The sequence below is a fragment of the Dreissena polymorpha genome, chromosome 15 (genome assembly GCF_020536995.1).
Source record: "Dreissena polymorpha isolate Duluth1 chromosome 15, UMN_Dpol_1.0, whole genome shotgun sequence".
NCBI classification, from domain to species: Eukaryota; Metazoa; Mollusca; class Bivalvia; order Myida; family Dreissenidae; genus Dreissena; species Dreissena polymorpha.
Window position 1 is genome coordinate 38923341 of NC_068369.1, and position 26509 is coordinate 38949849.

The 26509-nt window shown below is 36.8% G+C and overlaps 1 protein-coding gene across 14 annotated transcripts in view; it reads right to left on the reverse strand.

The window, feature by feature from the left end:
• The window catches only part of LOC127860017 (diacylglycerol kinase beta-like), a 157747-nt gene that overhangs the window by 67296 nt on the left and 63942 nt on the right, over window positions 1–26509 (reverse strand). For all 14 annotated transcript variants that reach the window (XM_052397709.1, XM_052397714.1, XM_052397715.1 and 11 more), the window contains 4 exons: window positions 25108–25417; window positions 22299–22415; window positions 15146–15346; window positions 7999–8048 (listed from right to left, as the gene is read on the reverse strand). In XM_052397709.1, coding sequence (XP_052253669.1) covers window positions 7999–8048; window positions 15146–15346; window positions 22299–22415; window positions 25108–25417 — 678 coding nt within the window. The remainder of the gene's footprint in view (window positions 1–7998; window positions 8049–15145; window positions 15347–22298; window positions 22416–25107; window positions 25418–26509) is intronic.

A 26509-nucleotide genomic window follows, 5' to 3' on the forward strand; every position in this document is an offset into this window, starting at 1 on the left:
AAACACACAGTTTAAATATACCACAGACATCATCTGGTTCACAATGCAGTCCAGCTCCTGTACAGAAAACACACAGTTTAAATATACCACAGACATCGTCTGGTTCACAATGCAGTCCAGCTCCTGTACAGAAAACACACAGTTTAAATATACCACAGACATCATCTGGTTTACAATGCAGTCCAGCTCCTGAACAGAAAACACACAGTTTAAATATACCACAGACATCATCTGGTTCACAATGCAGTCCAGCTCCTGTACAGAAAACACACAGTTTAAATATACCACAGACATCATCTGTTTCACAATGCAGTCCAGCTCCTGAACAGAAAACACACAGTTTAAATATACCCCAGACATCATCTGGTTCACAATGCAGTCCAGCTCCTGTACAGAAAACACACAGTTTAAATATACCACAGACATCATCTGGTTTACAATGCAGTCCAGCTCCTGTACAGAAAACACACAGTTTAAATATACCCCAGACATCATCTGATTCACAATGCAGTCCGGCTCCTATACAGAAAACACACAGTTTAAATATACCCCAGACATCATCTGGTTCACAATGCAGTCCAGCTCCTGAACAGAAAACACACAGTTTAAATATACACATGTACCCCAGACATCATCTGGTTCACAATGCAGTCCAGCTTCTATACAGAAAACATACAGTTTAAATATACACATGTACCCCAGACATCATCTGGTTCACAATGCAGTCCAGCTCCTGAACAGAAAACACACAGTTTAAATATACCCCAGACATCATCTGGTTCCCAATGCAGTCCAGCTCCTGAACAGAAAACACACAGTTTAAATATACACATGTACCCCAGACATCATCTGGTCCACAATGCAGTCCAGCTCCTGAACAGAAAACACACAGTTTAAATATACCACAGACATCATCTGGTTCACAATGCAGTACAGCTCCTGAACAGAAAACACACAGTTTAAATATACCCCAGACATCATCTGGTTCACAATGCAGTACAGCTCCTATTCTGAAAACACACAGTTTAAATATACCCCAGACATCATCTGGTTCACAATGCAGTCCAGCTCCTATACAGAAAACACACAGTTTAAATATACCCCAGACATCATCTGGTTCACAATGCAGTACAGCTCCTATACAGAAAACACACAGTTTAAATATACCCCAGACATCATCTGGTTCACAATGCAGTCCAGCTCCTGTACAGAAAACACACAGTTTAAATATACCACAGACATCGTCTGGTTCACAATGCAGTCCAGCTCCTGTACAGAAAACACACAGTTTAAATATACCACAGACATCATCTGGTTCACAATGCAGTCCAGCTCCTGAACAGAAAACACACAGTTTAAATATACCACAGACATCATCTGGTTCACAATGCAGTCCAGCTCCTGTACAGAAAACACACAGTTTAAATATACCACAGACATCATCTGTTTCACAATGCAGTCCAGCTCCTGAACAGAAAACACACAGTTTAAATATACCCCAGACATCATCTGGTTCACAATGCAGTCCAGCTCCTGTACAGAAAACACACAGTTTAAATATACCACAGACATCATCTGGTTTACAATGCAGTCCAGCTCCTGTACAGAAAACACACAGTTTAAATATACCCCAGACATCATCTGATTCACAATGCAGTCCAGCTCCTATACAGAAAACACACAGTTTAAATATACCCCAGACATCATCTGGTTCACAATGCAGTCCAGCTCCTGAACAGAAAACACACAGTTTAAATATACACATGTACCCCAGACATCATCTGGTTCACAATGCAGTCCAGCTTCTATACAGAAAACACACAGTTTAAATATACACATGTACCCCAGACATCATCTGGTTCACAATGCAGTCCAGCTCCTGAACAGAAAACACACAGTTTAAATATACCCCAGACATCATCTGGTTCCCAATGCAGTCCAGCTCCTGAACAGAAAACACACAGTTTAAATATACACATGTACCCCAGACATCATCTGGTCCACAATGCAGTCCAGCTCCTGAACAGAAAACACACAGTTTAAATATACCACAGACATCATCTGGTTCACAATGCAGTACAGCTCCTGAACAGAAAACACACAATTTAAATATACCCCAGACATCATCTGGTTCACAATGCAGTACAGCTCCTATACAGAAAACACACAGTTTAAATATACCCCAGACATCATCTGGTTCACAATGCAGTCCAGCTCCTGTACAGAAAACACACAGTTTAAATATACCACAGACATCGTCTGGTTCACAATGCAGTCCAGCTCCTGTACAGAAAACACACAGTTTAAATATACCACAGACATCATCTGGTTCACAATGCAGTCCAGCTCCTGAACAGAAAACACACAGTTTAAATATACCACAGACATCATCTGGTTCACAATGCAGTCCAGCTCCTGTACAGAAAACACACAGTTTAAATATACCACAGACATCATCTGTTTCACAATGCAGTCCAGCTCCTGAACAGAAAACACACAGTTTAAATATACCCCAGACATCATCTGGTTCACAATGCAGTCCAGCTCCTGTACAGAAAACACACAGTTTAAATATACCACAGACATCATCTGGTTTACAATGCAGTCCAGCTCCTGTACAGAAAACACACAGTTTAAATATACCCCAGACATCATCTGATTCACAATGCAGTCCAGCTCCTATACAGAAAACACACAGTTTAAATATACCCCAGACATCATCTGGTTCACAATGCAGTCCAGCTCCTGAACAGAAAACACACAGTTTAAATATACACATGTACCCCAGACATCATCTGGTTCACAATGCAGTCCAGCTTCTATACAGAAAACACACAGTTTAAATATACACATGTACCCCAGACATCATCTGGTTCACAATGCAGTCCAGCTCCTGAACAGAAAACACACAGTTTAAATATACCCCAGACATCATCTGGTTCCCAATGCAGTCCAGCTCCTGAACAGAAAACACACAGTTTAAATATACACATGTACCCCAGACATCATCTGGTCCACAATGCAGTCCAGCTCCTGAACAGAAAACACACAGTTTAAATATACCACAGACATCATCTGGTTCACAATGCAGTACAGCTCCTGAACAGAAAACACACAGTTTAAATATACCCCAGACATCATCTGGTTCACAATGCAGTACAGCTCCTATTCTGAAAACACACAGTTTAAATATACCCCAGACATCATCTGGTTCACAATGCAGTCCAGCTCCTATACAGAAAACACACAGTTTAAATATACCCCAGACATCATCTGGTTCACAATGCAGTACAGCTCCTATACAGAAAACACACAGTTTAAATATACCCCAGACATCATCTGGTTCACAATGCAGTCCAGCTCCTGTACAGAAAACACACAGTTTAAATATACCACAGACATCATCTGGTTCACAATGCAGTCCAGCTCCTGTACAGAAAACACACAGTTTAAATATACCACAGACATCATCTGGTTCACAATGCAGTCCAGCTCCTGTACAGAAAACACACAGTTTAAATATACCACAGACATCATCTGGTTCACAATGCAGTCCAGCTCCTGTACAGAAAACACACAGTTTAAATATACCACAGACATCATCTGGTTCACAATGCAGTCCAGCTCCTGAACAGAAAACACACAGTTTAAATATACCACAGACATCATCTGGTTCACAATGCAGTCCAGCTCCTGTACAGAAAACACACAGTTTAAATATACCCCAGACATCGTCTGGTTCACAATGCAGTCCAGCTCCTGTACAGAAAACACACAGTTTAAATATACCACAGACATCATCTGGTTCACAATGCAGTCCAGCTCCTGTACAGAAAACACACAGTTTAAATATACCACAGACATCGTCTGGTTCACAATGCAGTCCAGCTCCTGTACAGAAAACACACAGTTTAAATATACCACAGACATCATCTGGTTCACAATGCAGTCCAGCTCCTGAACAGAAAACACACAGTTTAAATATACCACAGACATCATCTGGTTCACAATGCAGTCCAGCTCCTGTACAGAAAACACACAGTTTAAATATACCACAGACATCATCTGGTTCACAATGCAGTCCAGCTCCTGAACAGAAAACACACAGTTTAAATATACCCCAGACATCATCTGGTTCACAATGCAGTCCAGCTCCTGTACAGAAAACACACAGTTTAAATATACCACAGACATCATCTGGTTTACAATGCAGTCCAGCTCCTGTACAGAAAACACACAGTTTAAATATACCCCAGACATCATCTGATTCACAATGCAGTCCAGCTCCTATACAGAAAACACACAGTTTAAATATACCACAGACATCATCTGGTTCACAATGCAGTCCAGCTCCTGTACAGAAAACACACAGTTTAAATATACCACAGACATCATCTGGTTCACAATGCAGTCCAGCTCCTATACAGAAAACACACAGTTAAAATATACCCCAGACATCATCTGGTTCACAATGCAGTCCAGCTCCTATACAGAAAACACACAGTTTAAATATACCCCAGACATCATCTGGTTCACAATGCAGTCCAGCTCCTGTACAGAAAACACACAGTTTAAATATACCACAGACATCATCTGGTTCACAATGCAGTCCAGCTCCTGAACAGAAAACACACAGTTTAAATATACCCCAGACATCATCTGGTTCACAATGCAGTCCAGCTCCTGTACAGAAAACACACAGTTTAAATATACCACAGACATCATCTGGTTTACAATGCAGTCCAGCTCCTGTACAGAAAACACACAGTTTAAATATACCCCAGACATCATCTGATTCACAATGCAGTCCAGCTCCTATACAGAAAACACACAGTTTAAATATACCACAGACATCATCTGGTTCACAATGCAGTCCAGCTCCTGTACAGAAAACACACAGTTTAAATATACCACAGACATCATCTGGTTCACAATGCAGTCCAGCTCCTATACAGAAAACACACAGTTAAAATATACCCCAGACATCATCTGGTTCACAATGCAGTCCAGCTCCTATACAGAAAACACACAGTTTAAATATACCCCAGACATCATCTGGTTCACAATGCAGTCCAGCTTCTATACAGAAAACACACAGTCAGGGTCTTCCCCAGGCCATTTAAGCGCCCCTTGCCGGGGCGCTTGAATTTCGAAATCAGAGTTCCCGGGGCGCTTGAAATTTTCCGATCAGTGTATTCTTCAGTAAAAGAAAGTGGAGATTGTCCAAAAAAATCAAGGTTTCCCTATCAGTGTATCAATATGCCCTGTTTTAAAAGAGCACTCGGTACCTACTTTCACAAATAATCGCCATAAACACCACATGGGGTAATGGATAATCCACTGATAAGAGAATAGCATGACGCGCGTATTGATTATTCTAGCCACATTACACGGTCATTTAAATGCTGACAAGGATGTATCTGGTAACTTTCCAGTCGTCAAACTGTGAAGTTCATCGTCCAATCGGTTACGCGAATGCTTATGAGGGCGGGGTTAACTATCGACCATTATTTTTGATTGACGTCGGGCATGAAGTAAGAGTTTATCGCAGCTTGATTAGCAAGAAGTTGTACCATTTGAGTAATATAAAACCGGTAATAAGTACAGTACAGAACATTAAAGACGGTTTCGGGCATCATCATCACACCTTTTTACTGTAAACAAGTGTTACCTATGACTCATAATTAATACAAGAAATTAATTGCAAGTGGTAAACAATTAATTATTATAGCGAGTAAGTTGTGCAAATGACTCCCAGTTCCAATTATGTGATAACAATTAATTTAATTCCAGTACATGTATATTTCAACATGTCCATTTAAAGAACTGATTCACCTCGTTTTTCTGACATTTATTCGACACGTAATGCGCTTTAACAAATTTTCGTTGAATTAATTACGCACACTTGTAAATGTTTCGTCCGATAATCGATAGTTAGAAGCCTGATGATGGCAACCGGCCGTGATCCTCGTGGACAACGTGAATTTCATGCATAATTCCGTCAAAACATTTATTCGACTCGTAAAGTGTGTAAACAAATTATCGTTGAATAACGCAACGGTTAATATTTGTTGAAATCTCAAATGGGAATAATTAAATTTGTAATCCAAAACCCATTACCGTAAGTCGATGTTAACGCGTTTTTAATCCGAAACACACTTCCGAATGTAAATGTTACCGCAACGTTAAATATTTTTGCTTCAAATTAGCAGTGCAAATTTATTTTGTGTCGAATCTTTTTCTCAATTAAAAAGAGCGCGAAAATTATGCAGCATGTACAACGTCGCGTCTATTGCATACAAATGGTGTGTATTGAGCGTTTTAACAAGCACACAACAGGTCAGGGGATTGACGCATATTCAGAGGCAATATTTCATCAAATCTATAAATAGTCACTTAAAAAATGGCAAGGTTTGTGTTAAAGAAATAACTGAAAGCTTTTATCGTAAATATTTACCAGAAAGAGATTGATAAAAACGGAATAAACGGGATTATCGGGTAATAAATAGAAACTTGAAAAATAGTAAGTATACAGTAATAGAGTCGGGTTGAAACGGATGTATTGGGGAATCGTTCGAGTCGGGAGTTTACTATCTGTGCGGAAAAGTTTTAAAACAATTAAACAATATAAAAAAATATATTTTTAAATGACTGGGTTTTTTTTTGGAAGAGTCATAGCGCACCAAATGACGTCTTTTGACGCTGTTTTTTTAGTTATAACGCACCACATAACGTGAATTGACACGTTAAATTTAAAAAAAAAATCAACGTCGGGAGGGGACACCCCTCCCCAACCCACCCCCGGGGCGCCTGAACAAATTCCTGGGGAAGGCACTGACAGTTTAAATATACCACTGATTTAGCTGCACTCTGGGAAAACTGGACAACATAATGAATGTGCTTAAGTGTTGTCCCTGATTTGCTGTGCAGTCTACACAAGTTAATCCGGGACCACACTTTAGGACTAAACTGGACTTTAGCTAAGAAAAGACTTCCTTTGCAAGAAAAAAATCTTTAAAATGGATGTTTTTTTCCAGCCTCTGTGGTCTGCACAGGCTACTCTGGGATGACACTTAATGCATATGTATTAAGCACAGTTTCCACAGATAAAGGCTGAATAAATAAAACAACATTCACAGCCAATTATCTGGATTCAAGACTTCAATTAATACTGTGAAACCATTATTATTCGCCACACATTAATTTTTGTATATTTCGTCATTAGACACACTGACAAATGTAATGACATAACGAATAAACATGTCCAATGCTCTTTGGATAGATAGAAATGTGAGGATTATGCTAATTATTAAGGACATTATTATCCCATTGTGTGTATTGTTTTTTTCAGAGATGTTGCAGTTTAAACAATCACCAACAAAAACAATAAATGCAGTTAAAAGATCACCCTCTTTTTTTAGCAAAAATAATTATTTTTCGTGACTTAATTTTCGGGCATACAGGTTTTCGTCCATAATTTATGTCTCTTACCTTTCTGACAGTATATTTTACCGCGCTATTCTACAGACTTGGGCCCTGTTTTCGCTTATCTTGTGACACTTCGATCATGGATCATACAATTTTATGCTGACAAAAATAAATGGTTTCACAGTAAGCAGTGTTATGCAGTTTTGTGATCAAAGGTTGGTTGTCTATATACTGGCAAATAAGACAAAACAGCAAACATATTTAACAGTTTCAACAGTTACATTTTCATACCACACTTGGCCACTGATGCCATGTACCAAATAGAAAATTAAACCTAGCCATTCTCTCATCTACTAAGGAAAGATTAGCTCCATTGATCCAGTCTATTAAGTATTTCTATGAAATTCAATATTCACAAAAAGCATGATTATAAAATAATTGAAGCACTACTACCATACAAGATAATACATACACAGCTTACAGAATGTTGTGGTGATTGATAAATGTATAATCTTATTTGCTAGGACGCATTATAAATCTAGGCCCAGTTGATGCCGGTTGCATACTTACAGATGAATCCAGGAGGCCATTTCCATCAGCATCATACAGACGAAACATAACTGAAAACAAGAACACTTTGTTAAGAAGTTGATTTGTTTAAAAATATATTGCATTGTAAAACTGTAATAAACAAGAGCTGTCACCATAGGATGACTTATGCCCCCTATAAACGCTTGATGGAAGTTATGAGCTTTTTTCGAAACCTAAACGCAGATTTCGAAACCTAAACGCGGACCCTAAGTTCAAGGTCAAGGTCACAGGGGTCAAAATTTGTGTGCGTATGGGAAGGCCTTGTCTATATACACATGCATGCCAAATATAAAATTGCTATCTGAAGCGACATAGAAGTCATGAGCATTTTGGACGAATGGACAGACGGACAGTCCGATCACTATATGCCCTCCTTCGGGGGCATAAAAATGGTTGTTTAAAATAGAGAGATGTCTTATCATCATAATCATTATCATCCTCCCCTTCCTCCTCATCATTATCACCACCACCATCACCACCACCAGCACCACCACAATCACCATCATCATAACCAACATCATATTACAGGGAATAATCTACATGTGCGTCCCGAATCTATGACGCACAAATATCGAAATAGACGCATAGTTTTGAAATATGTGCGTTCACTCGGACGCATTGCTGAAACGAATCCATTAACGCATACGCGAATCACGATAAATACGAACCATCTTGGGTATGAGTCAAAAGTGTGGCAATGAACGCTGAGTTTAACCGAATGAGGCTTGAAGACTGCAACAAGTCTTTTGATTGGCTCTAGTCAAGCCGCTGCTGTATAATACGAACCAATTATAATCAACCTTTTAAATAGAGTGTGTTATGATATTTTCTAGAGTCCCCGCATGAAAACCTGCTTTAACTTTTTGTAACTTAGTCATAAATAATACAGAAAAAATGCCTCTGAAATAAGGTGTTGAAGCTAAATCCAAAACAAACAACTCTAAACTTTAATAACGGTAGGTCAACGGCTCGCAATTCGGACGTAAACAATAATATTATCAAGCTCACAATTCGGATGTTAACAATAATATTATCAAGCTCACAATTCGGATGTTAACAATAATATTATCAAGCTGACAATTCGGATGTTAACAATAATATTATCAAGCTGACAATTCGGATGTTAACAATAATATTATCAAGCTGACAATTCGGATGTTAACAATAATATTATCAAGCTGACAATTCGGATGTTAACAATAATATTATCAAGCTGACAATTCGGATGTTAACAATAATATTATCAAGCTGACAATTCGGATGTTAACAATAATATTATCAAGCTGACAATTCGGATGTTAACAATAATATTATCAAGCTGACAATTCGGATGTTAACAATAATATTATCAAGCTGACAATTCGGATGTTAACAATAATATTATCAAGCTGACAATTCGGATGTTAACAATAATATTATCAAGCTGACAATTCGGATGTTAACAATAATATTATCAAGCTGACAATTCGGATGTTAACAATAATATTATCAAGCTGACAATTCGGATGTTAACAATAATATTATCAAGCTGACAATTCGGATGTTAACAATAATATTATCAAGCTGACAATTCGGATGTTAACAATAATATTATCAAGCTGACAATTCGGATGTTAACAATAATATTATCAAGCTGACAATTCGGATGTTAACAATAATATTATCAAGCTGACAATTCGGATGTTAACAATAATATTATCATTGATTAGAATCAAGTTGAAATGTTGTAACAGGTGACAGGTTACATTCATGTAACAGATAATGTTAAAGCCTATGTTGTAACAGGTGACAGGTTACATTCATGTAACAGATAATGTTATAGCCAATGTAACAGGTGACAGGTTACATTCATGTAACAGATAATGTTATAGCCAATGTAACAGGTGACAGGTTACATTCATGTAACAGATAATGTTATAGCCTATGTAACAGGTGACAGGTTACATTCATGTAACAGATAATGTTATAGCCTATGTAACAGGTGACAGGTTACATTCATGTAACAGATAATGTTATAGCCATGTAACAGGTGACAGGTTACATTCATGTAACAGATAATGTTATAGCCTATGTAACAGGTGACAGGTTACATTCATGTAACAGATAATGTTATAGCCAATGTTGTAACAGGTGACAGGTTACATTCATGTAACAGATAATGTTATAGCCTATGTTGTAACAGGTGACAGGTTACATTCATGTAACAGATAATGTTATAGCCAATGTAACAGGTGACAGGTTACATTCATGTAACAGATAATGTTATAGCCAATGTAACAGGTGACAGGTTACATTCATGTAACAGATAATGTTATAGCCAATGTAACAGGTGACAGGTTACATTCATGTAACAGATAATGTTATAGCCAATTGTAACAGGTGACAGGTTACATTCATGTAACAGATAATGTTATAGCCAATGTAACAGGTGACAGGTTACATTCATGTAACAGATAATGTTATAGCCAATGTAACAGGGTGACAGGTTACATTCATGTAACAGATAATGTTATAGCCTATGTAACAGGTGACAGGTTACATTCATGTAACAGATAATGTTATAGCCATGACAGGTTACATTCATGTAACAGATAATGTTATAGCCTATGTAACAGGTGACAGGTTACATTCATGTAACAGATAATGTTATAGCCTATGTAACAGGTGACAGGTTACATTCATGTAACAGATAATGTTATAGCCTATGTAACAGGTGACAGGTTACATTCATGTAACAGATAATGTTATAGCCAATGTAACAGGTGACAGGTTACATTCATGTAACAGATAATGTTATAGCCTATGTAACAGGTGACAGGTTACATTCATGTAACAGATAATGTTATAGCCAATGTAACAGGTGACAGGTTACATTCATGTAACAGATAATGTTATAGCCAATGTTGTAACAGGTGACAGGTTACATTCATGTAACAGATAATGTTATAGCCTATGTAACAGGTGACAGGTTACATTCATGTAACAGATAAAGTTATAGCCGTGACAGGTTACATTCATGTAACAGATAATGTTATAGCCTATGTAACAGGTGACAGGTTACATTTCATGTAACAGATAATGTTATAGCCTATGTAACAGGTGACAGGTTACATTCATGTAACAGATAATGTTATAGCCAATGTTGTAACAGGTGACAGGTTACATTCATGTAACAGATAATGTTATAGCCTATGTTGTAACAGGTGACAGGTTACATTCATGTAACAGATAATGTTATAGCCAATGTAACAGGTGACAGGTTACATTCAGGTAACAGATAATGTTATAGCCAATGTAACAGGTGACAGGTTACATTCATGTAACAGATAATGTTATAGCCAATGTAACAGGTGACAGGTTACATTCATGTAACAGATAATGTTATAGCCAATGTAACAGGTGACAGGTTACATTCATGTAACAGATAATGTTATAGCCTATGTTGTAACAGGTGACAGGTTACATTCATGTAACAGATAATGTTATAGCCAATGTAACAGGTGACAGGTTACATTCATGTAACAGATAATGTTATAGCCAATTGTAACAGGTGACAGGTTACATTCATGTAACAGATAATGTTATAGCCTATGTAACAGGTGACAGGTTACATTCATGTAACAGATAATGTTATAGCCAATGTAACAGGTGACAGGTTACATTCATGTAACAGATAATGTTATAGCCTAATGTAACAGGTGACAGGTTACATTCATGTAACAGATAATGTTATAGCCTATGTAACAGGTGACAGGTTACATTCATGTAACAGATAATGTTATAGCCAATTGTAACAGGTGACAGGTTACATTCATGTAACAGATAATGTTATAGCCAATGTAACAGGTGACAGGTTACATTCATGTAACAGATAATGTTATAGCCTATGTAACAGGTGACAGGTTACATTCATGTAACAGATAATGTTATAGCCAATGTAACAGGTGACAGGTTACATTCATGTAACAGATAATGTTATAGCCAATGTAACAGGTGACAGGTTACATTCATGTAACAGATAATGTTATAGCCTATGTAACAGGTGACAGTTACATTCATGTAACAGATAATGTTTATAGCCTAATGTTAACAGGTGACAGGTTACATTCATGTAACAGATAATGTTATAGCCAATTGTACAGGTGACAGGTTACATTCATGTAACAGATATGTTATAGCAATGTAACCGGTGACAGGTTACATTCATGAACAGATAATGTTATAGCCATGTAACAGGTGACAGGGTTACATTCATGTAACAGATAATGTTATAGCCATGTAAACAGGTGACAGGTTACATTCATGTACAGATAAGGTTATAGCCTATGTTGTAACAGGGGACAGTTACATTCATGTAACAGATAATGTTATAGCCAATGTAACAGGTGACAGGTTACATTCATGTAACAGATAATGTATATGCCTATGTAACAGGTGACAGGTTACATTCATGTAACAGATAATGTTATAGCCATGTAACAGGTGACAGGTTACATTCATGTAACAGATAATGTTATAGCCTATGTTTGTAACAGGTGACAGGTTACATTCATGTAACAGATAATGTTATAGCCTAGTAACAGGTGACAGGTTTACATTCATGTAACAGATAATGTTATAGCCTATGTAACAGGTGACAGTTACATTCATGTAACAGATAATGTTATAAGCCAATGTAACAGGTGACAGGTTACATTCATGTAACAGATAATGTTATAGCCTATGTAACAGGTGACAGGTTACATTCATGTAACAGATAATGTTATAGCCTATGTAACAGGTGACAGGTTACATTCATGTAACAGATAATGTTATAGCCTATGTAACAGGTGACAGGTTACATTCATGTAACAGATAATGTTATAGCTACAGTGACAGGTTACATTCATGTAACAGATAATGTTATAGCCTATGTAACAGGTGACAGGTTACATTCATGTAACAGATAATGTTATAGCCTATGTAACAGGTGACAGGTTACATTCATGTAACAGATAATGTTATAGCCTATGTAACAGGTGACAGGTTACATTCATGTAACAGATAATGTTATAGCCAATGTAACAGGTGACAGGTTACATTCATGTAACAGATAATGTTATAGCCAATGTAACAGGTGACAGGTTACATTCAGGTAACAGATAATGTTATAGCCTATGTAACAGGTGACAGGTTACATTCATGTAACAGATAATGTTATAGCCAATGTAACAGGTGACAGGTTACATTCATGTAACAGATAATGTTATAGCCAATGTAACAGGTGACAGGTTACATTCAGGTAACAGATAATGTTATAGCCAATGTAACAGGTGACAGGTTACATTCATGTAACAGATAATGTTATAGCCAATGTAACAGGTGACAGGTTACATTCATGTAACAGATAATGTTATAGCCAATGTAACAGGTGACAGGTTACATTCAGGTAACAGATAATGTTATAGCCAATGTTGTAACAGGTGACAGGTTACATTCATGTAACAGATAATGTTATAGCCAATGTAACAGGTGACAGGTTACATTCATGTAACAGATAATGTTATAGCCAATGTAACAGGTGACAGGTTACATTCATGTAACAGATAATGTTATAGCCGTGACAGGTTACATTCATGTAACAGATAATGTTATAGCCAATGTCAAGGCAAGCAAGATAGTGATAACCCTGGATGTGCTTTTTTGGTTTAAACATGTTTTTGAAATTATTAAAAGTTTAATGCAAAATATAGTTATTGAGCTAGTGTGATTTAGTCTCATTTTCTTCACTACTTGGTATCTTTCAAAATTTGGGACCCATTCTTTTTCAAGGTGGACTCATTAATTTTGGCCTGGGACTCATTGGTCTAAAATCTGCGAGTTCAGGGACCCATAGATAGTAAATTCTAGATTATTCCCTGATATTATCATTGTCAGCAGTAAACTTTTCAGTATCACCAACATCATATTATCATCATCAGCAGCAATATTATCATCATCAGCAGCAATATTATCATCATCAGCAGCAATATTATCATCATCAGCAGCAATATTATCATCATCAGCAGCAACATCACCAGCTGAAACAGCTGCACCAGCAGAATCCTTATTAACATCAGAAAGTAAATGATATCAGCAAGTCATTTAAAGATGTAGAACAATTATTAATGATATTTACTGTTATGATTGATTGAAATCTGGATACTATTTTTACACTAAGTTTTAATTCCATCGGCTTCCTAAATTACCACATAAGCCCTGTTGTTTTTACACAATCAGTACACTGAAAACAAATACTGCAACAGATTTGTCACCATATTCAGCCTTTTTCATGGATAACATTAATATTGCTATAAACTGGATGCATTGGTAAAATAATGTGTGCACAGGTTTCATTAAATATTATAAACATAGTGACAAATCTGTTGCGGTTAGCCAGTAGTGTTAGTTTTGCCATTTAGATACACAACTTTTGTTTATAAATATAACTGTGATTAAACGAAAAACAATAACAATGTCTGTGAAGATACGTCTTGCATGTTCACTTTTTGTGATGTAAGCTTTGGCAGCAATCTTTGTGTTGGAGTTTAAAAAAATAAATTAAGCATTACTTTTGTTTCCAATAATGAAATACATGGCTAGTAGCACTATAACATGTGATTCAAATTTGTTTTGACAAAAATATCACATAAGTAAATAATTTGAGTTGTCCTTTTTTTTTAAAGTGATGTGTCTTTGTGCACATTCTATAGATCTAAAAATTTATTTTAAAATATTCAATATCCTTACAATTAAAAAACTTGTTTTTCTTAGCAAGAGCAATATTATATATTTATACATAAACTGCCAGTCTCAATTTATATATATGCAGACAGTAGTAACAACTACAGATCAGTAAAAACTACAAATCACATGGCTCGTTTTTGGAATCCTCCATGAATTATTGCCTCAAGATAATTGCTAAAATTATGAACGTGAAACTCGACCATTCAAGTCCATCAAAACTCTTCAAAGAGCCAAGCAAATTGAGACTATTTACAGGGCAACATTCGGAGCAAATTGAAGGACATCAATCCTTGTTAGGATTCTAGACCTTAACACTCTGAAACAGCTCCGTATCTTTCTTCAAAACTGCAAGACTACATACACTCAAGCTTGTCCTCAGGCCGTCCAGCCTCAAGCAGCGAGAGGTAGCACACGAGATCCTTGAGGAATATGTGGCCCGTCTTGATGTCCAGGCTAGTGGAGCGCAGCAACTGCTTGCCGTCCTTGCCTGCCACGCTGGTCTTCAACAGTGATGAGTTGGACTGATGGTGGACCCAAGGGTCGGCCCCGTCAATGGATTTGCCTGAACGTACACAAGTTAATTGAGGTGGTAGTCACACAGTTAATTGTACACATTTATTTTGATACCACAACACTGCATTTTATGTGAGGCAGCACACTTTTTATAAACAAGAGATGTGTTTGTCAGAAACACAATGCCCCCTAATGCGTCGCTTTGAAGCCATATAATTGACCTTTGACCTTGAAGGATGACCTTGACCTTCACCACTCACAATGTGCAGCTCCATGAGATACACATGCATGCCAAATATCAAGTTGCTATCTTCAATAATGCAAAAGTTATGACCAAGGTTAAAGTTTTGGGACAGAATGACAGACAGACAGGGCAAAAACTATATACCCCGATCATTTGATCCGGGGGCATAAAAAAAAACCTTACCTCATTTACTACATGCAAACACAGTCTGATACTAATTTGGGTGGAGAAATGTTGGTATTTTGCAAAACGCCATGCTTTGTTAGACTGAATCCAAATCCAGCTTAATTATTTTTTTAATGTTATATCAGGTCAACACAAAAGCCTTTATTTCTAGGGCGATGGTGAGGGGTGGATTGCTAGTCATGATGGAAAGCTATCAGAACTAATGGTATTTAATGATTTAAGAATCCTTGCTTGTAACATTTATTTGTATTCCACATAACTGACATCTCGAATATATAAATAAGATTGAAACTCAAAATAGTGCAGCTTAGGATTTAATATGTATTGTCCCCTACCGGTTTCACAGAAGGGGACTTATGGTTTGCGCTGTGTGTCCGTCAGTCCGTGTGTCCATCCGTCCGTGTGTCCGTCAGTCCGTGAGCCTGTCACACTTTTCTGGATCCTTCGATAACTTTTAAAGTTCTTAATATTTTTTCATGAAACTTGAAACATGGATAGAAGAAAAAAAAATCTGACAATGGTGGAGCCGGAAGGGGACATTATATATTGCTTGGCAATAGTCTTGTTAAGGATGCCATTCTAAATGGAATGTCGTAGCAAAATATCTTCTTACGCTGTTGTGTATATAATGCAAGAAAGAAAAAACACATTCTTACTTAATTTTAGATATTGTTTTCTCCATTTCTACATAACTTAACAAGAAAATGTTAACATGGTTTTATAATTATATAGTATAAGTCCTTGCCCATGTATTGTCGATTTCTGGCCTTTTTTCACATAACAGTAATATCATCTTTTTTTTCGTGAGTCGAGTGCATATAACACCAGAAATCATGACATTTGCACGAAGATAATTTTATGTACATGCATGTCAATGACAGCCATCAAGTCATCACACATATTGTACCACTGTGCTGAGTATTGGAGAACAAGAGTGCTATGTTAGATGAACTTGCAAACCTCAGTACTAGCAAAGATGAACTACTGTGACAGTTTTGAAAATATGGGTTATTAAAATAACTTTTTTTACCTTGAGATCAATTTGATTTTTTAAATGGTTGACAGTTTTGGGCTTAAAAGTACACATACATAATAAAATGGGGCTAATACCTTCTGTAAAATTGATTCAAACACACAATCTAATATGTTAGACGAGCTAAAACAGTAAACATGAGCAACTTCTGGAAATAGTTGAACATACAATGAATAGAAGCAAATTCCAACAAATGAATCTTGAGAGGTAAGTCAATGTCACCATTATCTATGACTACACATTGAAATGGATATGTTGTACACCATGTGACAATGTTCAATTATTAACTATCATAGAATAGTGAAATTGATTGCATTCCACATAATAGTAGTATATCAGAATTGATTGCATTCCACATAATATAATAGTAGTATATTAGAATTGATTGCATTCCACATAATAGTAGTATATCAGAATTGATTGCATTCCACATAATAGTAGTATATCCGAATTGATTGCATTCCACATAATAGTAGTATATCAGAATTGATTGCATTCCACATAATAGTAGTATATCAGAATTGATTGCATTCCACATAATAGTAGTATATCAGAATTGATTGCATTCCACATAATAGTAGTATATCAGAATTGATTGCATTCCACATAATAGTAGTATATCAGAATTGATTGCATTCCACATAATAGTAGTATATCCGAATTGATTGCATTCCACATAATAGTAGTATATCAGAATTGATTGCATTCCACATAATAGTAGTATATCAGAATTGATTGCATTCCACATAATAGTAGTATATCAGAATTGATTGCATTCCACATAATAGTAGTATATCAGAATTGATTGCATTCCTCATAATAGTAGTATATCAGAATTGATTGCATTCCACATAATAGTAGTATATCAGAATTGATTGCATTCCACATAATAGTAGTATATCAGAATTGATTGCATTCCACATAATAGTAGTATAACAGAATTGATTGCATTCCACATACTAGTAGTATATCAGAATTGATTGCATTCCACATAATATAATAGTAGTATATTAGAATTGATTGCATTCCACATAATAGTAGTATATCAGAATTGATTGCATTCCACATAATAGTAGTATATCAGAATTGATTGCATTCCACATAATAGTAGTATATCAGAATTGATTGCATTCCACATAATAGTAGTATATCAGAATTGATTGCATTCCACATAATAGTAGTATATCAGAATTGAAAACAAAAATGTGTACAAGCCTTTGAGCACTGAGCTTTTTGTATTAAATCAGCTGCAAGAAACAAAATTACAATGAAAATGACTCTGTGCTTGTATTAAATGCTGCCTTTGGTAGACTTGGTTACCAGCAACAACGGTGAACATATTTATGTGTTGTAGCAAGAAATGTGGCAGCTAGATGAAACAGTAAAATCGAGTTAGCAATGAGATATCGCTTTAGTAAAAGACCCTTTGAATTAATATTACTAGAGGATGTGAGCTTAATGTCCAGGTGAGGTAAGGCGCTACCGGCAGAACAGGAATGGTCATAAGTACATGGGAAACAACTGTGCAAATACCAAAGAGTTGTAGTGAATGGCGTTGGAACAAGAGCACATGGGCAACAACTGTGCAAAATACCAAAGAGTTGTAGTGAATGGCGTTGGAACAAGAGCACATGGGAAACAACTGTGCAAATACCATAGAGTTGTAGTAAATGGTGTTGGAACAGCAGTACATGTGAAACAACTGTGCAAATACCATAGAGTTGTAGTAAATGGTGTTGGAACAGGAGCACATGGGCAACAACTGTGCAAATACCAAGGAGTTGAAGTAAATGGCTTTGGAACAGCAGTACATGGGCAACAACTGTGCGAATACCAGAGATTTGTAGTAAATAGTGTTGGAACATTATCACAAGGGAAACAACTGGGCAAATACCAAAGAGTTGTAGTAAATGGTGTTGGAACAGGGTTAACAACTGGGCAAATACCAAAGAGTTGTAGTGAAAGGAGTTGAACAGGATTAACAACTGTGCAAATACCAAAGAGTTGTAGTGAATGGTGTTGGAACAGGATTATCAACTGTGCAAATACCAAAGCATTTTAGTAAATGGTGTTGGGACAGGGTTAACAACAGTACTGTGCAAATAACAAAGAGTTGTAATGAATGGTGTTGGAACAGGATTATAAACTGTGCAAATACCAAAGAGTTGTAGTAAATGGCGTTGGAACCGCATTAACAACTGTGCAAATACCAAAGAGTTGTAGTACATGGTGTTGGAACAGGATTATCAACTGTGCAAATACCTAAGAGTTGTAGTGAATGGCGTTGGAACAGTAGCACATGGGCAACAACTGTGCAAATACCAAAGAGTTTTAGGAAATGGTGTGGGTACAGGGTTAACAACTATTCAAATAACAAAGAGTTGTAGTAAATGGTGTTGGAACAGGATTAAACGGTTACATCTAGATGGGGGTGATCATACTCAAACTGTGCAAGTTTGGACAATATTGGATAAAAACTTAAATCTTACTTCATGAACAAACACATTAATGTATACTAATAAAAGGCACATTATCATGACTTTTCTTCTATAATATTATACACACAATATTTATTCAAACTAAACTTAATAAAAATCATTTCAAGTGTACTGTGTCTATGAAACAATTGAAAAAAAGATTGGTTATCACTTTCACCAGCGGAAGTAGTACAACAATGCCCTACTGACAAAACATAAGGCAATAAATGAACAGCAACAAAAAGGCTGAACATGTGGGATATTAGAACAACAAACATTCATTAATACTCTGTTTCTGAATGTTCTCCTACATATGTGGGACTATGAAATCCCCAAACTTTACATCCCTAGACTCATCCAGATGTCTTGTCATCCATTCAATTTATCTAAGGCTTCAATTCACAGAAAGCAATTCCGTATGCTGCATTTTTTAACATTCTACAGCCAAAGAGATGAGGTTGAATGAAATTAAGAACACATTCAACTTTTCCAAGATTGTTTCTATTCAATTCATTTCGTTAAGAAGAGACTTCATTTAAACGCAAAAGTCCATGAAAGCAGAAAGTGTAGTCCCTGATCAGCCTGTGAAAACTGCACAGGCTAATCTGGGATACACTAAACACACATTAATTTAGCCCAGTTTTACAAGTTGGTAGTATCATCACCTTGGTCATGCCACTTAAAGAAGCATGAGTTGTAACAAGTTCAATACCATTTTTCCGTAGCCAAATGTGTTAACCCATTTATGCCTAGCGTCTCAAAAAAAGGCCTTGGCAAACAGCGTAGACCCAGATGAGACGCCGCATGATGTGGCGTCTCATCTGGGTCTGCGCTGTTTGCTTAACCCTTAAGAACTCAGATACGTATTTTGACATGTTTGTAATCCCTTAGAAAGTGTCATTTGCTTAAAGACCTTTCTTACTAGGTTTAAGTTTTTAAAGCTTCATCTCCAACCCTTAGATACTGATGAGCAGCAAACAGCATAAAACCTGAGCAGACTGCGAGTTACTCGTAGGCTGGTCTGATTTTGTGCTGTTTGCACATAGCCATTTTCACTTTCCTTCTGAGTGGGAAAGGGTTAAAGGAATTTCTGTAAGAAATATTCTAAATATAGAAATATACTAGACATCCATAATTTTGAAAATAAATTGATACAATTTAGAAGGATGGGAGAGTCCACTGGGCATAAATGAGTTAATATGCAGCCTATGTTTGTAAATGGCAAAGGAAGCCATATCTCTTAACAAGAGGGCCATGATGGCCCTGAATCGCTCACCTGACTCATTAAGATCAGATGAAAACTATGACCTCTATTGTCTACACAATTTTTTCTATGATTTGACCTAGTGACCTAGTTCCTGACTCTAGATGACCCAAATACAATCCCAATCCAGATTTCATCAAGATAAACATTCTGACCACAGTTCATAAATATTGGATGAAAACTGTGACCTCTATTGTCAACACAAGGTTTTTCTATTTCTTTGACCTAGATTTTTACCCCAGATGACCCAAATAAAATCCCAACCCAGATTTCATCAAGATAAACATTCTGACCAAATTTCATAAAGATTGGATGAAAACTGTGACCTCTATTGTCTACAGAAGGTTGTTCTATTATTTGACCTAGTGACCTTGTTTTTGACCCCAGATGACCCAAATACAATCCCAAACCGGATTTCATCAAGATAAACATTTTGACCAAATTTCATCAAGATTGGATGCAAACTGTGACCTCTACTGTCTACACAAACAAATTGTTGACGGACGGACGCACGGACACACGCAGGCACGCATAACGGACGCCGGACATCACACGATCACATAAGCTCACCGTGTCACTTCATGACAGGTGACCTAAAAATATGTGTCGGAGATAAACATGAACAGTTGTGGTTAAAATCCCATAGAAACAAGGGCTGTTTGTAAAACATGCATGCCCCCCTATATGGGCTATAAGTTGTAGTAGCAGCCATTGGTGGTGGTGGTAGTAGTACTAGTAGTAGTAGTACTAGTAGTAGTAGTAGTAGTAGTAGTAGTAGTAGTAGTAGTAGTAGTAGTAGTAGTAGTAGTAGTAGTAGTAGTAGTGGTAGTAGTAGTAGAAGTAGTAGTAGTAGTAGTAGTAGTAGTAGTAGAAGTAGTAGTAGTAGTAGTAGTAGTAGTAGTAGTAGTAGTAGTAGTAGTAGTAGTAGCAGTAGCAGTAGCAGTAGCAGCATTACAAGACCAATACTTAAGAATGATCAAATGGGAAAAGGTAACATAGCACCGGCAGTAAATATGGGGCTCATTTACAGGTCAGATTTGGAATCTCTGCTGTAAAATGAGATTTTGAATGAATTAAAGGGAGGCAAATCTGTAATAAAAAGAACATGCATAAACCGTAGTTGTTTCCCTTGTTTGAACCATGCTAAATCCTTACAAGTTTGGAAAGAATTGGATGAACAATTTGGACTTTATTGCATAAACACCATTTTCTCAATTCAAGGGGAGGTAATTCTGTACTTCATGGACCAATAATGCTCATTTTGTGTAGGGTTCGTGTCCTCATTGATATAAAGACACTGTGCAAATTTGGAAAGGATCGGACAAAAAATGTGGAAGATTTTTTAAAGTTTTCACAAAATAGGCAAAAACGAATAAACATGCAAAGTTCAACGAGCTCCTGCGGCCATGTTTTTTGACGAATCAAATTTCTTTGAACAACTTTTTCAGGGGAGCCCTCAAAGGTCATCCCTGTGAAATTTTTTGAAAATCTGATGAGCGGTTTCTGAAAAGAAGATTTTTTAAGGTTTTTACCATATATGGTCATGGCGGCCATCTTGGTTATGTGATCAAATTTTTTTTAACAATTCTTTTGTCCCATGACCTAGGGATGCTCCACATGAAATTTAGTTGAAATTGGCTCAATGGTTTAGTAGAAGAAGATGTTTACAAATTGTTTACAGACGGATGGACGGACGCCGGACGCTGAGTGATCACAATAGCTCACCTCGAGCTATCGCTCAGGTGAGCTAAAAAGCTCACAATGTTCTGTTCCATCCATTGTCAGTCGTTCACTCACCATTTTGCACGCTGTGAATGCTGTGGTTGGATTTCTTGGAAGAGGAGCGAGAATGGTTGGATGCATCACAGTCCTTGTCACTGATGAAAGCTTTCTCTAGCACTGGATTAGCCACACCTGCACAGCAAAAAAAACAACAACCACATTTAAGTTGGTTAATTAAACTTCCAACTTGTTATAAACTTCGCCCATACTATCCAAACTTAACTTATTGTTAAAAAAAGATAAGCCTTGCAGTCTGCACAGGCCAAAAAGGGACGACACTTTCCGCCTAGACTTGATTTTCGGTAAGGAGGGACTTCCTTGAAACTAAAAATACCATAAAAACAGAAAGTGTCGTCCATTATTAGGCTGTGCAGACTGTACAGGCTAATCTGGGACGACACTTTACGCACATGCATTATGCCCAGTTTTCTCCGATCACGACTCATGAATCAATCAAAACACATGTATACCCACGTCTTGGAATGAAGAAATGATTATCACTATAAAATAGAACAGGGCAAATAATCTTGTCAACCTATAGCTCCATTATTAACACATACCAACAAATAACTGCACAAAATAAATGTATTACACATATATTGAGTTAAATAGCACTGGTGGTTAAATTGGTAATATTGACTCAAACAAGAGGGCCTGAAAGGCCCAAAGTAGCTCACCTGAGATAACAAGATATTATTGGGAAAAATCTTCTGACCAAGTTTCACGAAGATCGAATGATAAGTGTGGCCTCTAGAGTGTTAACAAGGTTTTACTATAGCCATATAAGGAAAAATGCCCCGCCCCCTGGCAGCCATGTTTTTAAACCAACTGGCATCATTTTTGAACTCGTCCAAGATATTATCAGGATGAATCTTCTGACCAAGTTTCATGAAGATCGGACAGTAAATGTGGCCTCTAGAGTGTTAACAAGATTTTACTATAGCCATTTAAGGAAAAATGCCCCGCCATTTGGAAGCCATTTTTTTCAAGCAAACATAATTATTTTTGAACTCATCCAAGATATCATTGAGACCAATCTTCTGACCAAATTTCATGAAGATTGGACAATAAATGTGGCCACTAGAGTGTTAACAAGGTTTAACTATAGCCATATAAGGAAAAATGCCCCGCCCCTGGTAGCCATGTTTTTAAAGCAACCAAAACCATTTTCGAACTCATCCAAGATATTATTGGGACAAATCTTCTGACTAAGTTTCATGATGATCAGGAAATAAATGTGACCTCTAGAATGTTAACAAGGTTTTTCTATAGCCATATAAGTAAAATAGCCCCGCCCCTGTGATGGCCATGTTTTTCAACCAACCAGCATCATTTTTGAACTCGTCCAAGATATTAGTGGGATGAATCTTCTGTCCGAGTTTTATGAAGATCGGACTATAAATGTGGCCTCTAGAGTGTTAACAAGATTTTACTATAGCCTTGTATAGCAATATAAGGAAAAATGCCCCGCCCCTTGGCGGCCATGTTTTTCAAGCAAACGTAACCATTTTCGAACTCATCGAAGATATCATTAAGACAAATCTTCTGACCATATTTCATCAAGATTGGACAATAAATGTGGCCTCTAGAGTGTTAACAAGGTTTTACTATAGCCATATTAGGAAAAATGCCCCGCCCCTTAGAAGCCTTTTTTTTCAAGCAAACATAATTATTTTCGAACTCATCCAAGATATCATTCAGACCAATCTTCTGACCAAATTTCATGAAGATTGGACAATAAATGTGGCCTCTAGAGTGTTAACAAAGGTTTTACTATAGCAATATATAGCCATATAAGAAAAAAATGCCCCGCCCCTTGACAGCCATGTTTTTCAAGCAAAGGTTACCATTTTTGAACTCATCCAAGATATCCGTGAGACAAATCATCTGACCAAGTTTCATGAAGATCGGCAAATAAATGTGGCCTCTAGAGTGTTAACAAGGTTTTAATATAGCCATATAAGGAAAAATGCCCCACCCCCTGGCGGCGATGGTTTTCAACCAACCTGCATCATTTTCCAACTCATCCAAGATAATATTGGGATGAATCTTCTGACCAAGTTTCATTAAAATCAGACAATAAATGTGGCCTCTAGGGTGTTAACAAGATTTTACTCTAGCCAATAAAGCCATATAAGGAAAAATGCCCCGCCCCTTGTTAGCCATGTTTTTCAAGCAAACGTAACAATTTTCGAACTCATCCAAGATATCATTGAAACCAATCTTCTGACCAAATTTCATGAAGATTGGACAATAAATGTGGCCTCTAGAGAGTTAACAAGGCAAATTTTGATGCCGCACAACGGACAACAGACAAAAAGCGATCACAAAAGCTCACCATGAGCACGTTGTGCTCAGGTGAGCTAAACAAAAACCTTCAGAAAAAGTACAATTATTTTTCAGCAAATAATTTTACATAATTTAAACAGCACATGTTTTGTTAAAGACCAACAAAGCAAAACATGTAATATTTATTTTTATTTTATCCTTTCCGGTGGTTTATAAAGAAATATCAGTGAAATAAAACTGACATTTCACTGTTTTAAAACAGAGAAAATAACTGTGAAAAATATCAATATTTTACTAATTTACAGTGAAATGACCTCATTTTGCCGACTAAATGACGTCATAAATCCAGCGAAATTATCCAGTTAAACTGTTTTACAATGTAAATTAATGGTGAAAAAAAGCATAAAATAAAAAGAAAATTTAATGGATTCAATGGTATATCGATTTTAATTCATAAAAAATACATATTTTATATGATCACTCGTAAAATAAAATCGATATTCCATCAAATACAACAAATATCCTCTATGTACACCTTTATCTCCGGAATGTCCTAAGCTTTGAAATTTCTCGGTGATGCCATGAATCTTCTCAGCGAGTGCGCTGCGCTCGGACCTATCTACATGTATCTCAGTGGGCTGATGGGTGATGGCCGCACACACAGTCTGGGAGGCAACCACCGCCACGTCCTTCACAGCAAACTCCTTGACAACAGAGGGCGGGGCGGGCACAAGGGGCGGGGTCTTCTTATTGAAGGACAGGAACAGGTGCTTGCAGAGGTCCTCTGGGATCTCAGGGGCCAGGTAAGTCTCCATGAACAGCCGGAATCCTTCGTAATCTATCGGCTGAACATTTGAAATTTTAAAATTTATCAGTTTGAAGCTTCTTTTTAAAGTTTAAATATATAGGATTGAAACATCAGTTTTAAAAACAAGAGGGTCATAGGTAGGGCTGTAACGATACATTCGAAGATTCGAATTACTCGAATACGGCTGTGGACGAATCGTATTAGTTATTCGCCACCTCCTGAACCGAATATTTGATGAATAGAAACAACCTGGTTCGAGTTTGAAAGTTTAATCATCTTACCTTACAAATGAAGGTTCATACAATTAACCCCTATATTTAAATGTTCTTCTCCTTATTCCGGCGTTTTTCATCATGTTTACCCCACCCACTATGTTACACAGCGAGAATATCAACAAAAATGATGGGCACCAGTTAAATATTTACGACATTGAATTGAAAAATCTTTCGATGGTTGTTTAATGTTTATTTAGGTAAATACGACTTGACGTCGAGTGATTTGATGCTTAAACATACACACAAAGGATTAGCAGCTGGAATTTCTTTTTTGTTTATCTTTACGACAATGATTGTGCAACTTATCAACAAACATGGAGCCATGCGAAGGGAATGCTATTGGTATCTTTGACATGCCTGCCAAATACACGTTTTTTGTCTGGCGCTATTTGGTTTCCCCAAAAAAGACGATGAGACGAAGACAATTTGCAGTGTTCTGTTATTTCAAAGTGTTATTTTTCATATTGTCAGTATGCAATGATACTCAATCAAATTGACAAATAAACATATTTTCATACTATATAATGTCATGTCAAATTGTCAGTATTACTTTTGTTCATTGAAATTCATATTCACGAATAGATATTCGAATTCGCTACCCTGTATTCGTGATACGTATCGTATTCGTCACCTAGTGTATTCATTACAGCCCTAGTCATAGGCCCATGGTGACATCCCAGAAACAAACTTAAGTTACTTAACTGTTTTGAGCAGCTTTAATGTTGTTTCCAAAACCATTTGCCACGTTTGCAGAGATATCATTAGAACAAATGTACTGGGCAAATTTATTGAAGATTGAACCAAAAAATGTAACTTAAAGCATGCTAACAATGTTTCACTAAAGCCATAAAAGG